Raw genomic sequence first — 23,036 nt, 5'->3', positions numbered from 1 at the left:
ACCCAGGCACCTGAAGTCTTAATAAATTAAATTATTAATTTAAATAATTAAATTGTGATGCCACAACTTTGGTTTTCCTTTTCAATATTTTTCTAGCTATTTGGGGTTTTGGGTTTTGTTTTGGTTCGGTTCCATACAAATTTTAGGATTGCTTTTCCAGCTCTGTGAAAAATGCCGATTTTGATAGGGATTGCATTGAATGTGTAGATTGCTCTATGTAGCGCAGACATTTTAACAAGATTTGTTCTTCCAATCCATGAGCATGGATGTTTTTCCATCTCTTTGTGCCTTCCTCAATTTCTTTCATAAGTGTTCTGTAGTTTTTAGAGTACAGATTGTTTACCTCTTTGGTTAGGTTTTATTCCTAGGTATCTTGCGGTTATTGGTACAATTGTAAGTGGGGTAGATTCCTTCTTTTTCTTCTGTCTCATTGTTGATGTATAGAAATGCAACTGATCTCTCTGCATTGATTTTATATCCTGCCATGTTACTGAATTGCTGTATGAGTTCTAGCAATTTGGGGGTGAAGTCTTTTGGATTTTCCACATAAAGAACCATATCATCTGCAGAGTGAGAGTTTAACTTCTTTGCCAATTTGAATGGGTTTTTTTGTTTTTTTTTTTTTCTGAATGTTAAAGCTAGGACTTCTAGTACTATGTTGAACAAAAGAGGTGAGAGTGTGAGTCCCTGGGTGTATTTTGATCCGTTTGTTAGAGGACAACTAAATCCCAAAATTATAAACAAAGTAAAATTTGTATACGTACAAAAATAAAACTGGATACAGTGAACAGAAGCCAAAAATGAAGTATATATCTATAAAATGTAAATGTAAAAATGAAAATTTAAAAAAAAAACTTAAAAACAAAAAGTTGATCAAATAAGAAATGAGTTAAAAAGGAAAAGAAAAAGAAAATTTTAAACTGAAAGACTAAAGACTCATGTAAAAAAAGTCTACAATTCCATATACTATTGCCCTTAGTCAGGAATTTTTCAGTTCTGAGTGATCTATAAACTTGGTATTTGCCTGAGGATCCTTCTGGTCTTCTGTGGAAGGGGCCTGATTTACTGAGTCTCAGGTGTCTTTGCCTGAGTAGAGCTGAACAACCCCTTGCCAGGGGGCCAGGCTCAGTGTAAGCTGCTTTGGGTTGTTCTATGTGGGTTTTGTTCCCTGAAGGCTTTTTCTACCATTTTAGAGAATGGAAAAAAAGTAAAAAATGGCAACACCCCAATCTCCAGTCCTGGAGCTGAAAGATCCTGGCCCCCACTCTTCAGTGTACCCTCAGGGAAAGGCAGTCAATCCCTTTCCTGTAGGCCAAAGTCCCCAGACTCCTGTGGTGCACACCCACACCAGTCCTCCCAGAGGAGGGTGAGGTGTCTCACTTCCACTCTGCTGTTCACTGGAACCTCTTCAAGGAATATTTGCCCAATCATGCATGCACTCCCACTGCTTCTCTCAGGGGAAGGAGCTGGATTTCACAGTGGTTGTCACTTGTTGGGCCCCTGCTCTGACAGAAGTCACTGACTGTGCTGTGGTTTGCAGTTTATGGCAACTCCTAGTTGAGAAGTCACTGAGCAGCTCATTAGCCAGCTTCCCTGCTCCAATGTTAGGGAACTCTGCCACATTTAAGCTCCCCCTTTCTTCTGTGATGCTGCGGATCCAGAGACCACACTGTACTACCTAGGATCCCACCCAGCTTTACCACCTGACCACCTTTCAGGCAGTCATTCCTCAGCAGACTTCTCAAAATTCCAATTTTGTGCTTCACTGCCATATCAGTTTCCGGTAGCCTAGTGACAGAGGTTCCCTCTCCCCATGATTTATCTTCCAATATATCCCCTCAGATTCACATCTCCACACCTCCTACCTTGCAAAAAGTAATCACTTTTCTATTTGTAGAATCACAACAATTCTTTTCTTACATCTCATGTTGAATTCACATGTGTTTAAAATGATTTGATAGCTATCTAGCTAATTCAAGGTACCAGATAAAACATTGGTGCCCTAATTTTTGGCCATCTTCCCTCCCTCCTACTTCTGAAGTTATTAGGGCTTAAAACTATACTAAGACTTTTGCCACACCCTATCTTTATTTTAACAGAATTTTCAAGGAGGTAATTGTAACAAGTTTTATAAGGAGGCATCAAAGCAGGCTCTAAGTTCCCAGTATCACATGCCAAAGCAATGGGTGAGGCACTTAAAAAAAAGAACGCAACCAAAAAAGCGCACTAAAGCCTTTCACTGATATGGACAATATATAAGGATCAGGAAAGAAGACTTACAGTATTTCTCTGCAGAGAGCTACTGGGTGCCTTGAGCCATATACAGACCCTTAAGGGAGAGGAGGATATGCTTGCCCTGATCTCAAGCCTAGGGAGAGGCATTTTAAGTAGAATACTTGGAAAATTTGGTGTCTTCTGTAGTTATAGAGAAGGAAGCCAGTGAGAGTCAAGTAAAACTTTTCCTGTATAACTTACCCTTATTCCCTCTCTTCCCAAACACATGGAGAACAGAAACTACAACTAGTTAGTTAGAAAGGAGGTAATGAAAGAGAAAAACCAATTATAACTCCCAGCAGGTTCCAGCTGGTAAACTGGGTGGAAGGAAAAACAAAGAGAAGTCTTAACTTAGAATAAAAATTAAAATACTAACTGTAACATTTGACAGGGAATTTTAATTTCCCAATTAGGACAGTGCTTCTAAGTTAAATTGAATTATTATCTGAGAGTGCTCAAAAAAGTCATGGTTTACTCTAGTTTTTATCCAGGAGCAAGGGTAAAATAAGCTTCAATTAACAAATACAAATGAATCGTAAGTGTCCAAATAAAAGTTTGTGACTTCAATCTACAAGACATGTTTTTTCAACATACAAGTTTTGTAACTAATTTAACCTTAGTCACCTGAAAGTCATCCACAGTGACTATTTAGGTACCTAATATAAGTGAAATCTTATAACAAAATAACTCTGTCTTCTTGTGATGGCTTATTTTACCTAGCATAAAAGCCTCAAGGTTCCATCATATCGTACCATATGACAGAATTTCTTTCCTTTTTAAGACTAAATAATATTCCATTGTATGTATATATCATATTTTCTTTATCTATTTATCTGTTTTCAGACACTTGGTTTGCTTTCACCCTTTGCTACTGTAAATAGGGTTACCGTGAACATGGGTATATAAATATCTTTGAGACCCTGATTTCAGTTTTGCAGGGTTTTTAACCAGAAATGAAATTAGTGGATCATACAGTAATAACATTTTTAATTTTCTGAGAAACTTAAATACTGTTTTCCATTATGGCTATAAAATTTCATATTCTGCCTGATTATAATTTTAAAATACACATATCATAAAAATTGACATAAGAACACTAAATTTTTTAACAGTGCTCTTATTTATGCTTTTAATTTTTCTAAAATGAATGTCTACTCATTTTCATAATTAGGAAAAGGAATTATTTTAAAAGCTTACCTCTCCAACATATTTGACTGTTTTTCAAATATTTTCAACATGACATTCAATCGATTCATCAGTGAAAATGTAGTTTCTATCATGAAAAAAATGAATAAATTTAAAGGTATTACAAATGGCTAAAGTTATACCTCTACGCTGATATAACTCACTGCTATCTGTGTGAGAACTAGATGAACATAACAAGAAGACAGTACTCAAGGAACAAATGCTTATAATAATTACCATTTTACTAAACTCCCATTATGTCACTATGCTACTTTACAATTCTCTTAATCCTCAAAATAACTCAAAAAGAAGATATTATCACCATTTTCAAATTTAAATAGAGTCTCAGAGAGATTCTATAATTTGATCAAAACTATACATCTAGTAAGTGACAAAACTAGACTGAAGTCAGTGTGTGTTATCTCCTCATAACATTACATATAAGAGGACTCTAAGATGCTAAGAGAAAAGTTGCTGCCTCTAAGTCAATAAAGTCTATGGGAAGATGCTAACAATCCCATTAAGTTTTCCACCTGAATCAGATAACCCAAAAGGTTAACTAAAATGCTACTTAAAAGGACATCAATATAGGGATGTCTGGGTGACTCTGTCCGTTAAGAGTCTGCGTTCAACTCAGGTCATGATCTCAGAGTCCCAAAATGGACTCTTTTCTCAGGGGGGAGACTGCTTCTCCCTCTGCCTGTCTCTCCCCTTGCTTGTACTCTCACTCTCTCTCTCGGCAAATAAATAAATAAAATCTTTATTTAAAAAAAAGGAAAAGAAACCAACATAATGAGAATCCATAGTAATCAATAAACTCTCAGGGTAATAACACAAGACTATTCAATCTTATCACACAGAAAGTATTTAAAAGAAGACAAACTTCACTAAGTTTGCTGCTAGATAAACCAAACATGAAATGGACAAAGGTAATGTTAAATAACATGAATGCAGTCAAAAGTTTCTATAGATCAACTGTATTTTTTTCTATTCCACATGTCAAAATAGTGGTGTAGAGAAATATAACAAATTTTAGGTGCTGAGAAGAAAAAGGAAGCGGACAGCAATCAGTTGGACTTAAAGAATGGAGACTTTATTAGAAAGAAACAGGCATCTGTTGATGGACAGATGAATGGATAAAGAAGATGTGGTATATATACACAATGGAATACTATGCAGCCATCAAAAGAAATGAAATCTTGCCATTTGCGACAACATGGATGGAACTAGAGCGTATCATGCTTAGCGAGATAAGTCAAGCAGAGAAAGACAACTATCATATGATCTCCCTGATATGAGGAAATGGTGATGCAACATGGGGGCTTAAGTGGGTAGAAGAAGAATCAATGAAACAAGATGGAATTGGGAGGGAGACAAACCATAAGTGACTCTTAATCCCACAAAACAAACTGAGGGTTGCTGGGGGGAGGGGGGTTGGGAGAAAGGGGAGGGATTATGGACATTGGGGAGGGTATGTGCTTTGGTGAGTGCTGTGAAGTGTGTAAACCTGGTGATTCACAGACCTGTACTCCTGGGGATAAAAATATATGTTTATAAAAAATAAAAAATTTAAAAAAAAAAGAAAGAAACAGGCAAAATCATAAGTAAAGACAGGAAAAGTACAAATGTGCAACATATATCAAAGGAACCAAATAAGACAAGTATACATCATCTCATGGGTCATGAGATCAAGCCCTGAGTTGAGCTCCCTGGGCAGAAGGGAGTCTGCTTGAGATTTTCTCTCTCTCCCTCTTCCCTCTCCCCTCATTCATGCTCTCCTTCCCTCTCTCAAATTGATAAAATCTTTTTAAAAATAAAATAAGTATATAAAGAAACCAAGTAAACCAGAGGCTTTGCTTTAGGAGGGTCAATACTCTTTAAACATTCAAATGTATATTAAAAGTCAGCTTTAGAAAAATCAAATTAAGAACTTTTTATAGGCAAGAGAGAATATTTAAAATGCATAAAATATGAGGCTCCTGGGCGGCTTAGTTAAGTGTCTGCCTTCAGCTCAGATCATGATCTTGGGATCCTGGGATGGAGCCCTGCATCAGGGCCCCCACTCAGAGGGAAGTCTGTTTCTCCCTCTCTCCCCAAGATCACACTCTTTCTCAAATAATTAGTCTATAAATAAATAAGTAAATAAAATATTACACCATATCATTTTAGGATTAATTTGAACATACCATAGGGCATGATTTAAAATTATGCCTTGGATTTGGTAAAGGATTACAAAGAACATCCACTGTTATTTCTGCCACAATTTTATTTATTTATTTATTTTTAATGATTTATTTATTTGACAGAGAGAGATAACAAGTAGGCAGAGAGGCAGGCGTGGTGGGGGGGAAGCAGGCACATATAGGTAAATATGACACATATAAGTAGGTAGAGATAGATAGGTAAAGCTGACACCTATAAATATAGCTAGAAACAAGAAAGAAACACAGGTGCTACCAATTATCAGCCACAGAGTCTGAGTCTCTATGGTTTCCTGTGACCTGCTCCACAGAAGACCTCGGCAGCTTCCATCACTGAAGAAACCAATGGCCAGGACAGCCACTGAGAACTCTGTAAATTTCACTGGGTTTTGTCCCACAGGTATCTGCACTGGCTGATGCCAGTTGCCTGAGTCCCTTACCAATCCCCACCACACACGTGCATGTGTGCACACACATACACACACACACACACACAATACCACCACTAGAGGCCAAGAACCACACCAGCAGCCAGCCCAAGACTCTGGTTGTGCAAGTGCAAACACCAGCCTATATCCCCATAGCTAACACTCACTGCCATGGCCTCACTCAGGGCTAACCCCTCCAGTTGTACACCTGCATGCTTCCATCTCAACCCATCACTAGCTTCTACTGCCATGTGCATGCCCAGAGGGAGACTGGTCTGTCACAGAAGAGTGCTTCCAGGAGTCAGATCCCCACAGCTGTTTCCAGGCCCAGAGCAGGCCCCTGTCTTCTGTCATTGTCCGGCACCACTGTGCTCACTTGTAGCTAGCCCCTCCAACTGTACACCTGCACAGCCCCAGCCCATTATCAGCTTCCACAGCTGTGTGCCTGTAGCAAAACCCAGAAGCCACAACAGCGCACACAGACAGCCAAGTTCCCCACGCTGTCTGTGTGCCCACAATTGTCCTCAGCCCTTGCTGTCTTCCCTGGGCCCCACCACTACGTATGTGTTTGCAGTTAGCCACTGCCACACACACACACACACACACACACACACACACACACCTGCTGCTGGCCTTCAGCCAAGAGTGCATGCACCAGCACTGGCCATACCACTGTCTGCCCTAGTCCCTTGTGGTTAGATCTGGAAACAATGCTGAAGATCACAACAGCCTCTGACATCTCTGTAGACATCTATAATGTTTGCCAAGGAACATGCAGTTGTTGATGTTGTGGATTGCAACAGCCTGAGCCAACAACTCAAAATACCTCCAGACTAGTTCTGCCACATGCCCCCCATACTTGACACCAGAGCATAGGGCCATTACATACTCCATCATTCCCCCACCTGCAGCTGAAGATCTTTCCTTACTGAAATCAGTCTATAAAGCCTAAAAGAGACAACTGCTTCTTAAATGTGCAGACAACTATGTGATGATACAGAGATCACAGAGAATCAGGGAAACATGACCCCACTAAAGGAATACAACAAATCTACAGTAACTGGCTCCAAAGAAATAAAAATACAGGACTTGCCCAACAAAGAATTCAATATAATTCTTCTGAAGATGCTCAGAGACTTATAAGAAAACACAGATAAACAATTTCATGACATAGGGAAATAATACAAGAGAAAATGAGAAGGTAAACAAAGAGAAATCATTTAAAAACAGAAGTTTTGGCACTGAAGAACACAAGGAAAACACAATGAAATAAACAACAACAAAAAAAAGTGGGACTACATCAAACTAAAAAGTTTCCGCAAAACAAATGACATCAACACAATAAAAAGGCATGCTATGGAATGAGGAAAATACTTGCAAACCATGTATCTGATAAATTAATATCCAAGTATATATTTTTTAAAACCAATTAAAAATGGACAGAGGACCTGAATAGACATTTTTCCGAAGAAGGCATACAAACAACCAACAGATACATGAAAATGTGCTCAACAACAATAACTATCAGGGAAATGTAAATCAAAACAACTATAAGATACCATCTCATACCTGTTAGAATGGCTATTCTCTAAAAGACAAGAGGTAACATTTATTGATGAGGTGTGGAGAAAAAGAAACTATTGCTGGGAATTACACTATTGCACTATTGCTGGGAATGTAAAGTGGCACTGCCACTGTGGAAAACAGTATGGAGTTTCCTCAAAAAATTAAAAATAGGACTACTGTATGATCCAGCAATCCCACTTCTGGGTATATATCCAAAGAAAATGAAGTCACTGTCTCAAGGAGATAGCTACTCTCCCACATCCACTGCAACATTATTTGCAATACAACAGCCAAGACATAGAAACAATCTAAAAAATGATGAAAATATGATTGATACACACATACACATATATAAATGTATATGTATATACATATACATATTCATACATACACAATGGAGTATTATTCAGCCATAGAAAAGAAATCCTCCTATTTGTGACAACACAGATGACATAGTGCTAAGTGAAATAAGTCAGAAAGAGAAAAACAAATTCTATGTGATGTCACATGTGGAATCTAACAATATTGAAAAAGAAACAGAGAGTAGAATGAGGGTTTCCCAGAGCTGTGGCACGGGGGAAATGGGGAGATGTTGGTCAAAGGGTACACGTTTTCAATTATAATATGAATAAGTTCTTGGAATCAAATGTACAACATGGTGACTATGATGAGTAGTACTATATTGTATACTTGAAAGCTCCTCTAAGAGTAGAGCTTTAATGTCCTCACCATAACAACACCAATAACAAAATGGTAATTACTTGAGATACAAGATGAATAAACTTCCCTTATTGTAGTAGGCATTTTGCAACATATACAGATCAAATAATTTTGACCACCTTAAACTTACATATGCCAATTATATATCAACAAAGCTGAGAAAAAGGAGTTTAAGGACATGCACATTCATAACTTAAATAAAGAAAAGCTATTTTTCAAAGTGATTGACTGGGTGGCTCAGTTAATTAAGCATCTGCCTTCGGCTCAGGTCATGATCTCAGGCTCCTGAGACTGAGTCCCACATCAGGGTCTCCTCTCAGCACTCTCTCTCTCTCCCCCCTAACCCCCACTTCAAAAATAAATAATTTATTTTTAAAAAGTGATTGTGCCCTCCCTTGGTGTATATATGAGAAGTTCCTGTTAGTATATACTGTTGTTAACACTTACTATTGTCACACTTCTTAAAATTTTTGACTGAGAGTCTGAGAGGTATGAAACATTGTTCCATTGTGGTTAATTTGCAATTTCTTGATTATTCAGTCTTACTAGCTACTTGGATTCCTTGCTTGGTTAAATTTCTCTTACTTTTGCCTGTTTTTCTTGAAATAATTGTCCTTTTTTCTGGATTTAAAGTAGTTCTTTGTATTTTCTGTATACTAATAATTTGACAGTTTTCAGTATTCAAAATCTCTTTTTCCACTCTATTTCAGATTTTCCTGATAGTGTATATTGACAAATAGAAATTTTTAATTTTAACATAGTCAACATTATCAAACTTACCCCCTTATGATCGGTACATTGATGTCTGGTTTTAAAAATCATTTTCTTACCACATAGTAATGAGGATATTCTCTTAAATCAGCCAAGAAAATACTTCTACTTTTGCCTTTCATATGTAGGTGTTTAATGACATGAAGTTAAATTTTGAATATCAGGAGGCAGTGCTCCAGTTCTATTTTTTCCATTTAAGTATCAATTATCACAGTACCACTTATTGAGAATTCCATGTTTTCTCAACTTATCTGTGATGCCATCTCTATCATATATCATGTACCTAAATGCATAGGTCTGATTTGGGGCTTTAATGCTGTTCAGTTGACCTCTTTGTCTATTTTTATCCTGTCTTAACTACTGTAGCTTTATAATAAGCCTTCCATCTTAGAAAAAATTATTTTCTAATTTTATTTTCACTAGTGTGCAAAAAGATGAGCTTCCCACAAAAAAAAAAAAAACCGTACAAGAACTTTTATCTGAAAACTATAAAACATTGCAAAAACAATAAAGACTTAAAAATGGTGATATAAACTATTGTAATGAAAACATCATCTAGTTAAGAAACTAAATGTTTGCATTTATTTTTGTGTATAATGTAACGAAGTAGTCCAGTTTCATTCTTCCGCTTGTGGCTGGCCAGTTTTCCCAACACATTTGCTGGGAAGACTGTATTTTTCCCACTGGATATTTTTTCCTGCTTTGTTGAAGATTAATTGACTACACAGTTGTAGGTTCATTTCTGAGTTTTCTATTCTGTTCCATTGATTTATATGTCTATTCTTGTACCAGTACCATACTGTCTTGATCACTCCTGCTTTGTAATATAATTTCAAGTCAGGAATTATGAAGTCTCCCAGCTTTTCTTTTCTTTTTCAAGGTAGCTTTGGCTATTTGGGGTCTTTTGTGGTTCCATACAAATTTAGGATTGTTTGTTCTAGCTCTGAAAAATGCTATTTGTATTTTGATAGGAATTGCATTAAATGTATAGAATGCTTTAGATAATATAGACATTTTTAACAATAATTGTTCTCCCAATTCTAAGTGTGAGACAGGAAACCATTACAATCCTAGACAAGAACACAGGGAGTAACCTCTATGACATCAGCTGTAGCAACTTCTTAACTAGATATGTGTACTGAGGGAAGGGAAACAAAAGCAAAAGTAAACTATTGGGTCTTCATCAAAATAAAAACTTCTGCACAGTGAAGGAAATAATAAAACTAAAAGCTAACCTTTGGAATCGGAGAGGATATTTGTAAATTACATATCAGATAAAGGGTTAGTGTCCAAAATATATAAAGAACTTATAAGATTCAATACCCAAAAAGACAAATAAGTCAGTTAACAAATGGGCAAAAAACATGAATAGGAATTTTTCCAAAGAAACATAAAAACATGCTCAACACCACTCATCATCAGAGAAATGCAAATGAAAACTACAATGAGATATCACCTCCCACCTGTCAGAACAACTAAAATTAACAACACGGGAAACAACAGGTGTTAGTAAGGATACAGAGAAAGAGGAACCCTCTTGCACTGTTGGTGGGAATGCAAACTGGTACAGCCACTCTAGAAAGAAGTACGGAGGTTCCTCAAAAAGTTAAAAATAAAACTACCTTATGATCCAACAACAGCACTACTATGTATTTACCCAAAGAATACAAAAATACTAATCCAAAGGGATACATGCACCTTGATTACCAAGAGTCCAAATGTTCCTTGACTGATGAACGGATAAAGAAGATGCAGTAGAGGGACGCCTGGGTGACTCAGTTGGTTAAGCAGCTGCCTTCGGCTCAGGTCATGATCCCAGCGTCCTGGGATCAAGTCCCACATCGGGCTCCTTGCTCCGCAGGGACCCTGCTTCTCCCCTCTGATCTGCCTGCCACTCTGCCTGTGCTCGCTCTTGCTCTCTCTCTCTCTGACAAATAAATAAAATCTTTAAAAAAAAAAAAAGATGCAGTAGATAGATGATCTAGATGATAGATAGACAGATAGATAGATGATAGATAACAGATAGTTGATGATGATGATAGATGACAGATGATAGATGGTAGAGAGATGATAGATAGATAGATAATAGATAATGATTGATGATGACAGGCAGATGATAGAGAGAAATATACACAATGGAATATTTCTCAGCCATGAAAAAGAATAAAATCTTGCCATTTACAATGACATGAATGGAGCTAGAGACTATTATGCTAAGCAAAATAAGCCTGTTAGGGAAATATGATTTCAATAAACAAAACAAAACAATCATGGGGGGAGAAAAAGAGAGAAAACAAAGAAACAGACTCTTAACTATACAGAACAAACTGATTGTTCCCAGAGGAGAGATGGATGTGGAGATGGGTTTAAATTAACTCAAAATGGATCACAGATTTAAATGTAAAATGAAAAAATATAAAACTTCTAGAAGATAATATAGGAGAAAATCTAGATTACATTAGGTTTTAAGATGACTTCTGGATACAACAAAACACAATCCATGAAAGAAAAAACTAGTAATTTCAATTTCATTAAAATTAAAAACTTCCATTCTACAAAAGGTACCATTAAGAGAATGAAAAGAGAATACATAGACTGAGAGAAAATCTTTGCAGTTATCTAACAAAGTGCTTATGTCCACAATATACAAAGAACACCCAAAACTCAATAAGAAAGCAGGGCGCCTGGGTGCTCAGTGGGTTAAAGCCTCTGCCTTCAGCTCAGGTCGTGATCCCAAGGTCCTGGGATCAAGCCCCACATCGGGCTGTCTCCTCCGCAGGGAGCCTGCTTTCTCCTCTTTCTCTGCCTGCCTCTCTGCCTACTTGTGATCTCTCTCTGTCAAATAAATAAAATCTTTAAAAAGAAGGAAAGAAAACTCAATAAGAAAGCAAGTAACCCAATTTAAAATGAGTAAAATATCTGAACACATACCTCACCAAAGATGGCAAAAAAATACGAAAAAATTCTCAACATCAGATATTACAAATTAAAACAATGAGATATCAGTAAATAACTTTTAGAATGGCTAAAATTCAAAATTCTGACAACACCAAATGTTGACAAAGATACAGAACAAGAAGAATTCTCATTCTCATTGTTGGCAGGAATATGAAATGATGCATCCCCTTTGCAAAACAGTTTGACAGTTTCTTACAAAACTAAACATATATTTACTATATGATCCAGAAATTGCATTCCCTGGTATATAACCAGATCAGTTGAAAAACATATCCATACTAAAAACCTAAGTTAGCAGCAGCTTTTCTGTAATTGCAGAAAATCAGAAGCCACCAAGATGTCTTTTAATAGATAAATTAGATTTTAAAAACTGATACATCCACACAATGGATTACTATTTATTAATAAAAAGAAATTAGCTATAAAACCATAAAAATCATTAAACAGGAAAGTTAAATGCATACTGCTAAGTAAAAGAAAGACTATATGAATCCAAATAGATAACATTCTTGAATATTACAGAGATACCCAAAATATCAATGATTGCCAAGGGCTCAGATGGACGGATGGACAAATGAATAGGTAGAACATGGGATTCAAAACAGTGAAACTCTGCCGTATGATACTATAATGGTGTATATATGACATTATATATTTGTCAAAACCTATAGAACTCTATAGCACAAAGACTGAACCCTATGTAAACTACAGAGTTTAGGTAATAATATATCAATATTTGTTCATTGATTTTAATGTAGGTAGCACATTAATGCAAAATGTTAATAAAATTTTGTGTAAGGAGGAAAAGGCAGAGAATGGATATATGGGAACTCTGTGTTTTCTGCTCAATTTTTCTATAGTTCTAAAACTGCTGTAAAAAAAATTAATTCCATGGGTGGCTCAGTTGGTTAAGCATCTGCCTTCAGCTCAGGTCATGATCCCAAGGTCCCAGGATTGAGTCCCACATAAGGCTCCTTGCTCAGTGGGGAGCCTGCTTCTCCCTCTGTCTGTCACTCCCCTTGCTCATACACTCACACATTCTCTCTCTAATAAATAAATAAGTCTTTTTTAAAAGTTAATTCTATTAATTATAAAATGAAACATCATCAAAATTAAATAGTGGTATAAAAACAGAGTGGAATATAAAGGAGCTTTTGTCTTGTTGATTAGGCTATGGTATCAAATAGAATTTAGAGAATGGGAAGAGATGAGAATAAAATTTGTCTGGATAAGATGAAAAGGGGTACTTTTAACAGAAAAGAAGTGTATACAAGTAAAACTGAGCAATACTGAGACAGTAAATATATACCAAAGGAGCCCTGAGACTGAGGCAGCTACCATGGAAAAAGATAACTCATGGATACAGAGAACATACTGGTGGCTCCCAGACATAGGGGGTGGAAGTGGGGTAGGCAAAACAGGTGAAGGAGATCAAAAGATACAAATTCCCAGTTATAAAATATAAATAAGTCATGGAATAGAATGTACAGAATGGTATCTATAGTTAATAATGCTATATTGCCTGTCTGAAAGTTGCTAAGAGAGTAGACCTTCAAAGCTCTCATCACATGAAAAAAATTCTTGCAGGGTGTGGTAATAGATGTTAACTAGACTTATTGTGATGATCATTTTGCAATATATACAAATACCATACACTTGAAATTAATGTAGTATTGTATGTCAATTACACCTCAATTAAATGAATGAATGAAAGAAACAGAAAGCAATAGACAGAATATTTTTAAATCATCACTAACATTTCTACTATTATATTCTTTTGATTTGGCTGAAGGATATAATCCATCAGCCCATATGTGGACGTAAAGACTCCTGGTTTTGTCCATGATAGAGCATCAGGGAATAGAATTATCCTTTCATCTTAAACAAATTAAAATCTGGACAAAAATATGGGAAAAGGAAATATTCAGACACTGGAAAACAGTAAGTGCAAGGCAGTAATCTCTGAAAGAAGACAAACGAAGTAACAGCGCCCTTTGATAACACCATCTTACTTCCAGGCCACAGCATTAGGAAAGGGGACCCAAACAGAGTCTATTGTTCTCCTAGAGTTCAGAGAAAAGGTTTAGAGTTTTGGAAGCCCAAAGCAGCTAGAATTCACAGGGCACAGTATTAGAGAGAAGACAGCTGCACAGATAGAGAGCTCCATAGATGCGCAGAGGGTTTTCCTTGAGGTAGAAAGAAGCTTTCACCATCCACTCCAAAGCTCTAGATATCTTCCTATCTATCTAGTCATTCAGGACTCTCTTGGATCAAAGGTGTCTACAGAACTTGGGAGCACTGTAGCATCAAGTTGCCCTTGGCCTAAATATGGCAACATTAGTTGAAAAGCAGAAGATGAAGGAGGACAGGATTCCCATCAATCTTTTCCAACCAAATCTTATTTTCCACTTCTAAATTGTATTCTATAGCATACATTACATGATTGCTTCAAAATTCTTTCCAGTACTAAGACAAACAAGGTAATTTCTCCTTTCTGCTGCTAAGTAGTCATAAGTTTAACATACTAGTTCTAGCAGCTAAACTGACAGGTACTCAGCTATTGTCAAGGATTTAGTGCATATGAGATGATCTATAATTCGTAGAAACAAAATATGCAAATTTATCACTGTTCACCTCAAAGGTCTAGCACTCTTGAAACATTTCAGTAGCATACTCCAATCAAAATTAAAAATTATTCAATCCAAGTGATAGCAATGTATTCCTCAAAAATGAGTCTATTTTTTGTAGCATTTAGCCTTAACTAGGAATTTCAATACTTGCTTGATAGCTCAACTGTATGGCTCTAACTCCAGGCAATCTATGTTATTACCATAATAATGACATTAAATTATAGAAATTAATGCACTGAACATAAGTTATTAACACAATAATGCTTAAACAAGTAGAAACTTACGTGGATCAGTTGCAGAAACATCTCTAAATTCTTCAGTTGAGTGAGTTTTTATGAATTCTGAAATAATAGTAAGTTTGTCATGTGTTTCAAATATCAATGATATGTACTGAGTTTAAATTTCAGAGTTTTTTTTTTAAATACCTCATTAAAAAGAAACAATAGAACTGCCAACACTGGAAATCCTCCCAGTCAGGCAACAAATAGAAATATATGAATGAATGTATATAACTAAGTGATATGAACTCATCATTTTCTCAACACTTGCTTTTCCTCTTTTATTCCTCTTTAATTCTTTTATTTAGTTAATGTTAACATGATTTAATCTCCCTTCTTTTCATATCCAATCAAGTTTTGCCCATTTTACCAGTAAATTTTCTCAAATCTGCCCATTTTCTTCTTGTTTATTGGTGTTCTAATATAAGCAATCATACACATAAAACAAAGCAATAACTTCCCTTTCCTATTCCTAGTCCCCAAATGTAACTTCTACAAATGGCCAGAATAATCTGCATACAATTGAATCCAACAATTCCCACTTTCCTACAAAAAAGTCTTCAGTGGTTCCCTATTATATATATTTTTTTAAAAAATCCTTAGCACACCTCTGACTGGCTCTCTCTTACCTTATCCCTACTTATTGCTTCACATTCTAATACCATACTATTTATAACTCCCTATTTATTCTGTTTGTTCATGCTACATCCTCTTTGTAAAATAGCAGATATCTCCCTTCTGCACTTGACTAAATTCTAGTCATCCTTTAAGGTTGCTTAAAATCTTCCAACTTCCTTGGTTTTTTTTTTTTTTTTTTTTTTTTAATTTTTTATTTTTTATAAACATATATTTTTATCCCCAGGGGTACAGGTCTGTGAATCACCAGGTTTACACACTTCACAGCACTCACCAGATCACATACCCTCCCCAATGTCCATAATCCCACCCCCTTCTCCCAAACCCCCTCCCCCCGGCAACCCTCAGTTTGTTTTGTGAGATTAAGAGTCACTTATGGTTTGTCTCCCTCCCAATCCCATCTTGTTTCATTTATTCTTCTTCTACCCACTTAAGCCTCCATGTTGCATCACCACTTCCTCATATCAGGGAGATCATATGATAGTTGTCTTTCTCTGCTTGACTTATTTCGCTAAGCATGATACGCTCTAGTTCCATCCACGTCGTTGCAAATGGCAAGATTTCATTTCTTTTGATGGCTGCATAGTATTCCATTGTGTATATATACCACATCTTCTTGATCCATTCATCTGTTGATGGACATCTAGGTTCTTTCCATAGTTTGGCTATTGTGGACATTGCTGCTATAAACATTCGGGTGCATGTGTCCCTTTGGATCACTACATTTGTATCTTTAGGGTAAATACCCAATAGTGCAATTGCTGGGTCATAGGGCAGTTCTATTTTCAACATTTTGAGGAACCTCCATGCTGTTTTCCAGAGTGGCTGCACCAGCTTGCATTCCCACCAACAGTGTAGGAGGGTTCCCCTTTCTCCGCATCCTCGCCAGCATCTGTCATTTCCTGACTTGTTGATTTTAGCCATTCTGACTGGTGTGAGGTGATATCGCATTGTGGTTTTGATTTGTATTTCCCTGATGCCGAGTGATATGGAGCACTTTTTCATGTGTCTGTTGGCCATCTGGATGTCTTCTTTGCAGAAATGTCTGTTCATGTCTTCTGCCCATTTCTTGATTGGATTATTTGTTCTTTGGGTGTTGAGTTTGCTAAGTTCTTTATAGATTCTGGACACTAGTCCTTTATCTGATATGTCGTTTGCAAATATCTTCTCCCATTCTGTCAGTTGTCTTTTGATTTTGTTAACTGTTTCCTTTGCTGTGCAAAAGCTTTTGATCTTGATGAAATCCCAGTAGTTCATTTTTTCCCTTGCTTCCCTTGCCTTTTGCGTTGTTCCTAGGAAGATGTTGCTGCGGCAGAGGTCGAAGAGGTTGCTGCCCGTGTTCTCAAGGATTTTGATGGATTCCTTTCGTACATTGAGGTCCTTCATCCATTTTGAGTCTATTTTTGTGTGTGGTGTAAGGAAATGGTCCAATTTCATTTTTCTGCATGTGGCTGTCCAATTTTCCCAGCACCATTTATTGAAGAGGCTGTCTTTTTTCCATTGGACATTCTTTCCTGCTTTGTCGAAGATGAGTTGACCATAGATTTGAGGGTCTATTTCTGGGCTCTCTATTCTGTTCCATTGATCTATGTGTCTGTTTTTGTGCCAGTACCATGCTGTCTTGATGATGACAGCTTTGTAATAGAGCTTGAAGTCCGGAATTGTGATGCCACCAACGTTGGCTTTCTTTTTCAATATCCCTTTGGCTATTCGAGGTCTTTTCTGGTTCCATATAAATTTTAGAATTATTTGTTCCATTTCTTTGAAAAAGATGGATGGTACTTTGATAGGAATTGCATTAAATGTGTAGATTGCTTTAGGTAGCATAGACATTTTCACAATATTTATTCTTCCAATCCAGGAGCATGGAACATTTTTCCATTTCTTTGTGTCTTCCTCAATTTCTTTCATGAGTACTTTAAGCTCCTGAAAGCAAACCCAACTTCCTTGGTTTGAACAAATTGGCTATCTGTGGACTTGCTGCAAATCGCATATAACTTTTATCATGTATTACACTATATATTAAAGTGATGCATAATATGCTTGTGTCCTTACTAATTCATGTATTTTATGGTCGCTAACAACCAAGGTTTAGTTTTGTACAACTTCTGGAATCCGAAACATAAGAACTCTTATTGAAAATATCAAACTCACAATTGAGTATCTTTTTTAACTTGCTACTGTATAATTGTATGGCTAAATTTTTAAACTGTAAGTTGCAAAATGTTAATGTAATATAGAAAACTCTATAAATGCTAAACATGTATAAAATATTATCACCTTCAATTTTCTGCTGTACAACTTCATTACTATGTACTGTTCCTGGTGAATTTTCAGTATCCCTGTTAAAATTTTAATAAGTACAACATTTATTTATTATCAGAGAGTAAGAGCTTAAATTATACTTATGAAATAAAATAAATGCTCTAGATATATGTAGTTTGTAAAATAAAACTTAACATAATTTTTAACCTTTATTCAGACTCCAAGGTAAATTTGTATAATTGCAAGCAAACAAGTATAAAATCACACTGTGTAATTCTATGAATGCTATATATTCCATGAATATAATTAGGTATTCCAAAAATATTAACAACAAAAATAACAAAAGTAAATTGAGTAGAAGCATGACATTTCTTTTCATATTGTTATTGTTAAGAGTACAAGTTCTAGAGTCAAACTGCTTGGCTCAAAACTTGTTTTACCCACTTACTAATTTATGACTTTAGTAAGTTACGTAATCCCTCTGACTTACAGTTTCTTCATCTATTAAAATTGGGGTATTGGAGTACATACCTCATAAAGTAGTGGTAAGGATCCAGTACATGTAAAGTTATAAGGAAAATGCCTGTACACATCAGATACTTCAATTTCAGGATTACTATTAACATACGATCTGAAACTAATTTTGTACTTTACAATAGATAGCTCAAATCAGACTCTGAACTAAGGATCTAGTTAATGGGCACCTACTGGAGCTAACTCAAGTGCCACTCCTTGCATTCCTTTAAATCTAGTCATTGAGAGAGAAATAAAGTAACTGCATAATAAATAGTAGTCCCTCCCAGTTACTCTCTATTTTAACACTATAAAAGGGTTTTTATTATATGTTTAATGAAAAAAAATGGCTATATGTAAACTTTTACTTGGATAAGTTACTATACCAGATATAGTTGGCAAGAACAGAATAACAGGGGAACAAATGAGGTGATTTAATTCAGATACTCATAAAGTTACACATATTTATTTACTGTTTATATGTGATAAGAAACATTTAGATGTGTGTAACTGAACTTGAGGAAACCACCTTTCCAGGAGACTCACACAGAAATTATTAATTCATAATACAAAATTACTAGGTAAGGGCATATTTTATTTTATTGTGTTTCACTTTATTGCACTTCAAAGACTGCATTTTTTACAAACTGGTTTGTGGCAACCCTGTATACAAAAAATCTATCAATGCCATTTTTCCAATAGCATCTGTTCACCTTAGGTCTCTGTGTCATATTTTGGTACTTCTCAGTATATTTTAAGCTTTTTCATTATTATTATTATACTTGTTATGGCTATCGGTGATCACTGATCTTTGATGTTTCTATTGCAATTGTTTGGGGGTACCATAAACCATGTTCATATATGGCAGCAAACTTAACAAAACTGTTGTGTATGCTCTGACTGCCCCACCAACTAGCCTCTATCTCTTTCCCTCTCTTTGGGCCTTCCTACTCCCTGAGACACAACAATACTGAAATTAAGCCAGTTAATAACTTTATATTGGCCTCTCAATGCTCAATCTACAGGAAGAGTCTCTTGTCTCTCACTTGAAATTTAAAACGAAATGATTACGGTTAGTGAGGAAGGTACATCAAAAACCGAGAGAGGCTGAAGGCTAGATCTCTTGCATCAGTTATCCAAGTTCTTAATGCAAAGGAAAAGTTCTTGAAGGGAATTAAAAGTAATACTCCAGTGAATACACAAATGATTAAGAAAGCAAATAGTCTTATTGCTAATACAGAGAAAATTTACTGGTCTGGATAAATCAAACCAGCCACATTTTTTACTTAAACCAAAGCATAATTCTGAGCAAAGCCCTAAATCTTCAATTCTACGAATGCTGAGAGAGATGAGGAAACTGCAAAAAAGAAAAGTCTGGAGTTCGGTTCACAAGGTTTAAGGAAAAGCAGCCATCTCCATGGCATGGAAACAAAGGGTGAAGCAGCATGTGCTAATACAGAAACTGTGGCAACTTACTCAGATCCAGCTAAGATAATTAATGAGAGTACCTACTAAATGACAGATTTGCAATGTAGACAAAACAATCTTTTATTGGGAGAAGATGGTGCCTAAGCTTTCATAGCTAGAGAGAAGTCAAAAGCTTCAAACAAAAGCTGATTCTCTTGTTAGGGGCTAACGCAGATGGTGACTTTGAGTTAAGCCAATGCTCATTTACTATTTTGAAAATCCTAGGGCCCCTAAGAATGATGCTAGAAAGCTTGGAAGATAATGGCAGAGTGGGAGAACCCTAAGTTCACCTGATCCCATGAATATAACTAGGTAACAATCAAATCATCCTAAATACCCTCAGAAGGCTGGCAGAACAAATTCTAGAGCTAAATGTAGAGAAGAGGCCACATCAAAGAAGGTAGAAGAAAGGAGATATGGTTTGGGAGAAAAAAAAAATTGTGGCCCTGTGGTGGGTAGGGAGCTGCAGTCATAGAGCAGGCCAAGAGACAGAATAGAGCCCATATGGGGAGGATGAATCCCAATAGCAATTGCCTTGAAAAGCAAGAGGGGCTGAATTTTGTGAATTTTTGCAACCAGTGGCGCTTGAAACCTGGAATTTTAAAGATCAATGGCTGGGGGAAACCCTAGAGGGCACTGAGGTTACTCTTGGAAAAAAGGCAAGGTCAACAGCCTGTGAACATACAGCATGGAAACAGTGATCTGAAGAGTGCCTGGGGCTCCCAGTGGGGAGGTTATTTGCTCCCACCATATCCCAGACAGGCAGTGTCCACAGACCCCTCCAGGAACAAAAGAACTGGCAGGTACTGTGTCCACAACCTTCCAGATACTGCGAAAACAGTTCTAAGAGGCAAGTCTATAGCAATAATGGCCTACATCAACAACAACAAATCTCAAATAAACAACCTAACCTTACATCTACAGGAGCTAGAAAAAGAACAACAAAACCCAAAACCAGCAGAAGGAAGGTAATAATAAAAATGAGAGCAGAAATAAATGATATCAAAGCTTGAGTCTGTCTCTGAGGATCTAGACCCTGATGCTGAAGCTCACTCCATCTCAGGACTGTGACCAAGATCTCTAAAATTTTGACCCCATATCTTCAAGTTTCCACCTTGAACCAGAAATCACCAATCCCGTCCCTGCGGTGCCTTTTTTTTTTTTTTTTTAAGATTTTATTTATTTGAAAGAGATGGAGAGAGTAGGAGCAGGGGTAGGGACTGCGGGAAAGGGAGAGGGGAGATGACTTCCCCGCCTTGTGATTCCAGGACCCTGAAATTATGACCTGAGCCAAGGTCAGATGCTTAACCAACTGACCCAATCAGGTGCCCCTGTTCCCCTGGTTCTTGAGCCAGTGTGCACCTCAACCACACCAAAGCCCTAGAACTGAAAGCCCCTCTCTCATTTAAATTTACTACTATACCCAAGGTCCTGGCCACTAGCCCCATAGTGCTCCCTGCACCTGCCAGCCCTCTCCCACTCTTCTCCTGCCACGATTATGGTCGAACCTCCTGCCACTGCTCTGGACTGAGCTAGCACTGCTGCTCCCACAGTGGCAAGAAGCCATGCCACTGCCAGACTTGCAGTAAGTCATCTGGCCATGGCACCATGCTAGTACAGCACTGCAGCAACCGTGCTGGCAGGTGGCCCAAACTGAACACCCTCTGCGGCAAAGCCTTCAGCTGGCGCTCCACACTGCTGAAGCACTGAGGCAGCCACAGCCACAAGAAGCTGCAGCACTGGCCCATGTGTGTCAAGACATTGAGCATGGCTTGCTGCTAGTGCAGCACCTGCGCATGTACAGCAGCTCTCAGCCTGCAAGTGCCCAGTGTGCACCAAGGACATCAGGCAGTGCTCAGCACTGTTCATGCACCTGCAACTGCACACTGGCAGTTCCCATGCCTACAGTGCAGCAAGGCCTTCGGCCAGAGCTTAGCACTGCCACAATGCCAGTGCCTGTGCACGCACAAGTGCACACACAGAGATACACAAACGCGGCAGAGCACCCCTACCACTGTCCCCACTGCCGCAATACCTTCAGCAAGAGCTCCAACTTGCTTCAGCACCTGCGAAGCCCCACCAACAAATGGACCAATGCCGGTCCCCACTCTTGAAGGCCTTCAGTGGGAGAGCTCCTCCCTGCTGCTGCAGCACCTGCATATGCATTTGAGAGTGTGCCCCTACCACTGTCAGCTCTGTGGCAAGGCTTCTGACAAGCCTCTAGCCTCACCAAGCACAAGTGGAAGTGTGAGGGTGTAGCTGCCACCACAGGTCAGGGCCTCAACCCAGCTTCAATGTTGAGGCCAGAGCATGTCTCCCTCCTGAATGCTGATGCTCTCTGTTCTTGGCTCTAGCCTGGGTCTCACCACTGACACCAGCTCTGGCCTTAGTCCTCACCCTCACTCTGTGCAATACTCCCTCCCTAATCCTACCCCAAAGTTATTTCTGGTTCTGAATCTACCCTCATCCCTGACTCTGTCATATCTTCTGACTCTAAGCCTCATCACAAGGCCAGTCCTGACTTGTGGCCAGCCTTGACCATCGATCTGATCCCACCCCTATCAGGATCCTGTGCCCAGCCCCAACTCCAACTCTGAGTCTCACCCTGACCCCTGCTCTCCCACCATGACACTGTTAGTGCAGCCCTCCATAGAGTCCTGAGTGAATGTAGGAGCAAGGGACTGGCCCCATGGCTGAAGGGGACTCCCAACACTCAAGAGGGCCTGGGGAAGTTGGATGTCATGTTGTAAAGTAAAAACCTCCTACAGCCTCATGAAAAAAAAAAAGGATATAGAATCTAAAAAACCAAAACCAGACAAAGGGGAAAAATAACATATAAATAAAATGAAGAGGAGCTTCTTCTTTGAAAAAATAAATAAAATTCCTAAGCCTCTAGCCAGACCCATCAAAAAACAAAGACAAAAGGTTGATATCCAGGATCTATAAAGAACTCCTCAAACTCAACACACACAAAACAGATAATCATATCAAAAAATGGGCAGAAGATATGAACAGACATTTCTCCAATGAAGACATACAAATGGCTGTCAGACACGTGAAAAAATGTTCATCATCACTAGCCATCAGGGAGATTCAAATTAAAACCACATTGAGATATTACCTTACACCAGTTAGAATGGCCAA

General features: G+C 37.7%; 1 protein-coding gene across 1 annotated transcript in view; it reads right to left on the bottom strand.

The window, feature by feature from the left end:
* CCDC7 (coiled-coil domain containing 7) overlaps nt 1–23,036 on the bottom strand; it is a 213,362-nt gene that overhangs the window by 41,368 nt on the left and 148,958 nt on the right. Inside the window, exons 7-9 of the mRNA XM_059404564.1 lie at nt 17,928–17,989; nt 15,018–15,074; nt 3,472–3,547 (exon numbers count right to left, since the gene is read on the bottom strand). Coding sequence (XP_059260547.1) covers nt 3,472–3,547; nt 15,018–15,074; nt 17,928–17,989 — 195 coding nt within the window. The remainder of the gene's footprint in view (nt 1–3,471; nt 3,548–15,017; nt 15,075–17,927; nt 17,990–23,036) is intronic.

Source organism: Mustela nigripes, chromosome 6 (genome assembly GCF_022355385.1).
Source record: "Mustela nigripes isolate SB6536 chromosome 6, MUSNIG.SB6536, whole genome shotgun sequence".
Lineage (NCBI taxonomy): Eukaryota > Metazoa > Chordata > Mammalia > Carnivora > Mustelidae > Mustela > Mustela nigripes.
Note: the sequence above shows the minus strand (reverse complement) of the source record. Positions and strands in the feature narration are given on the sequence as shown.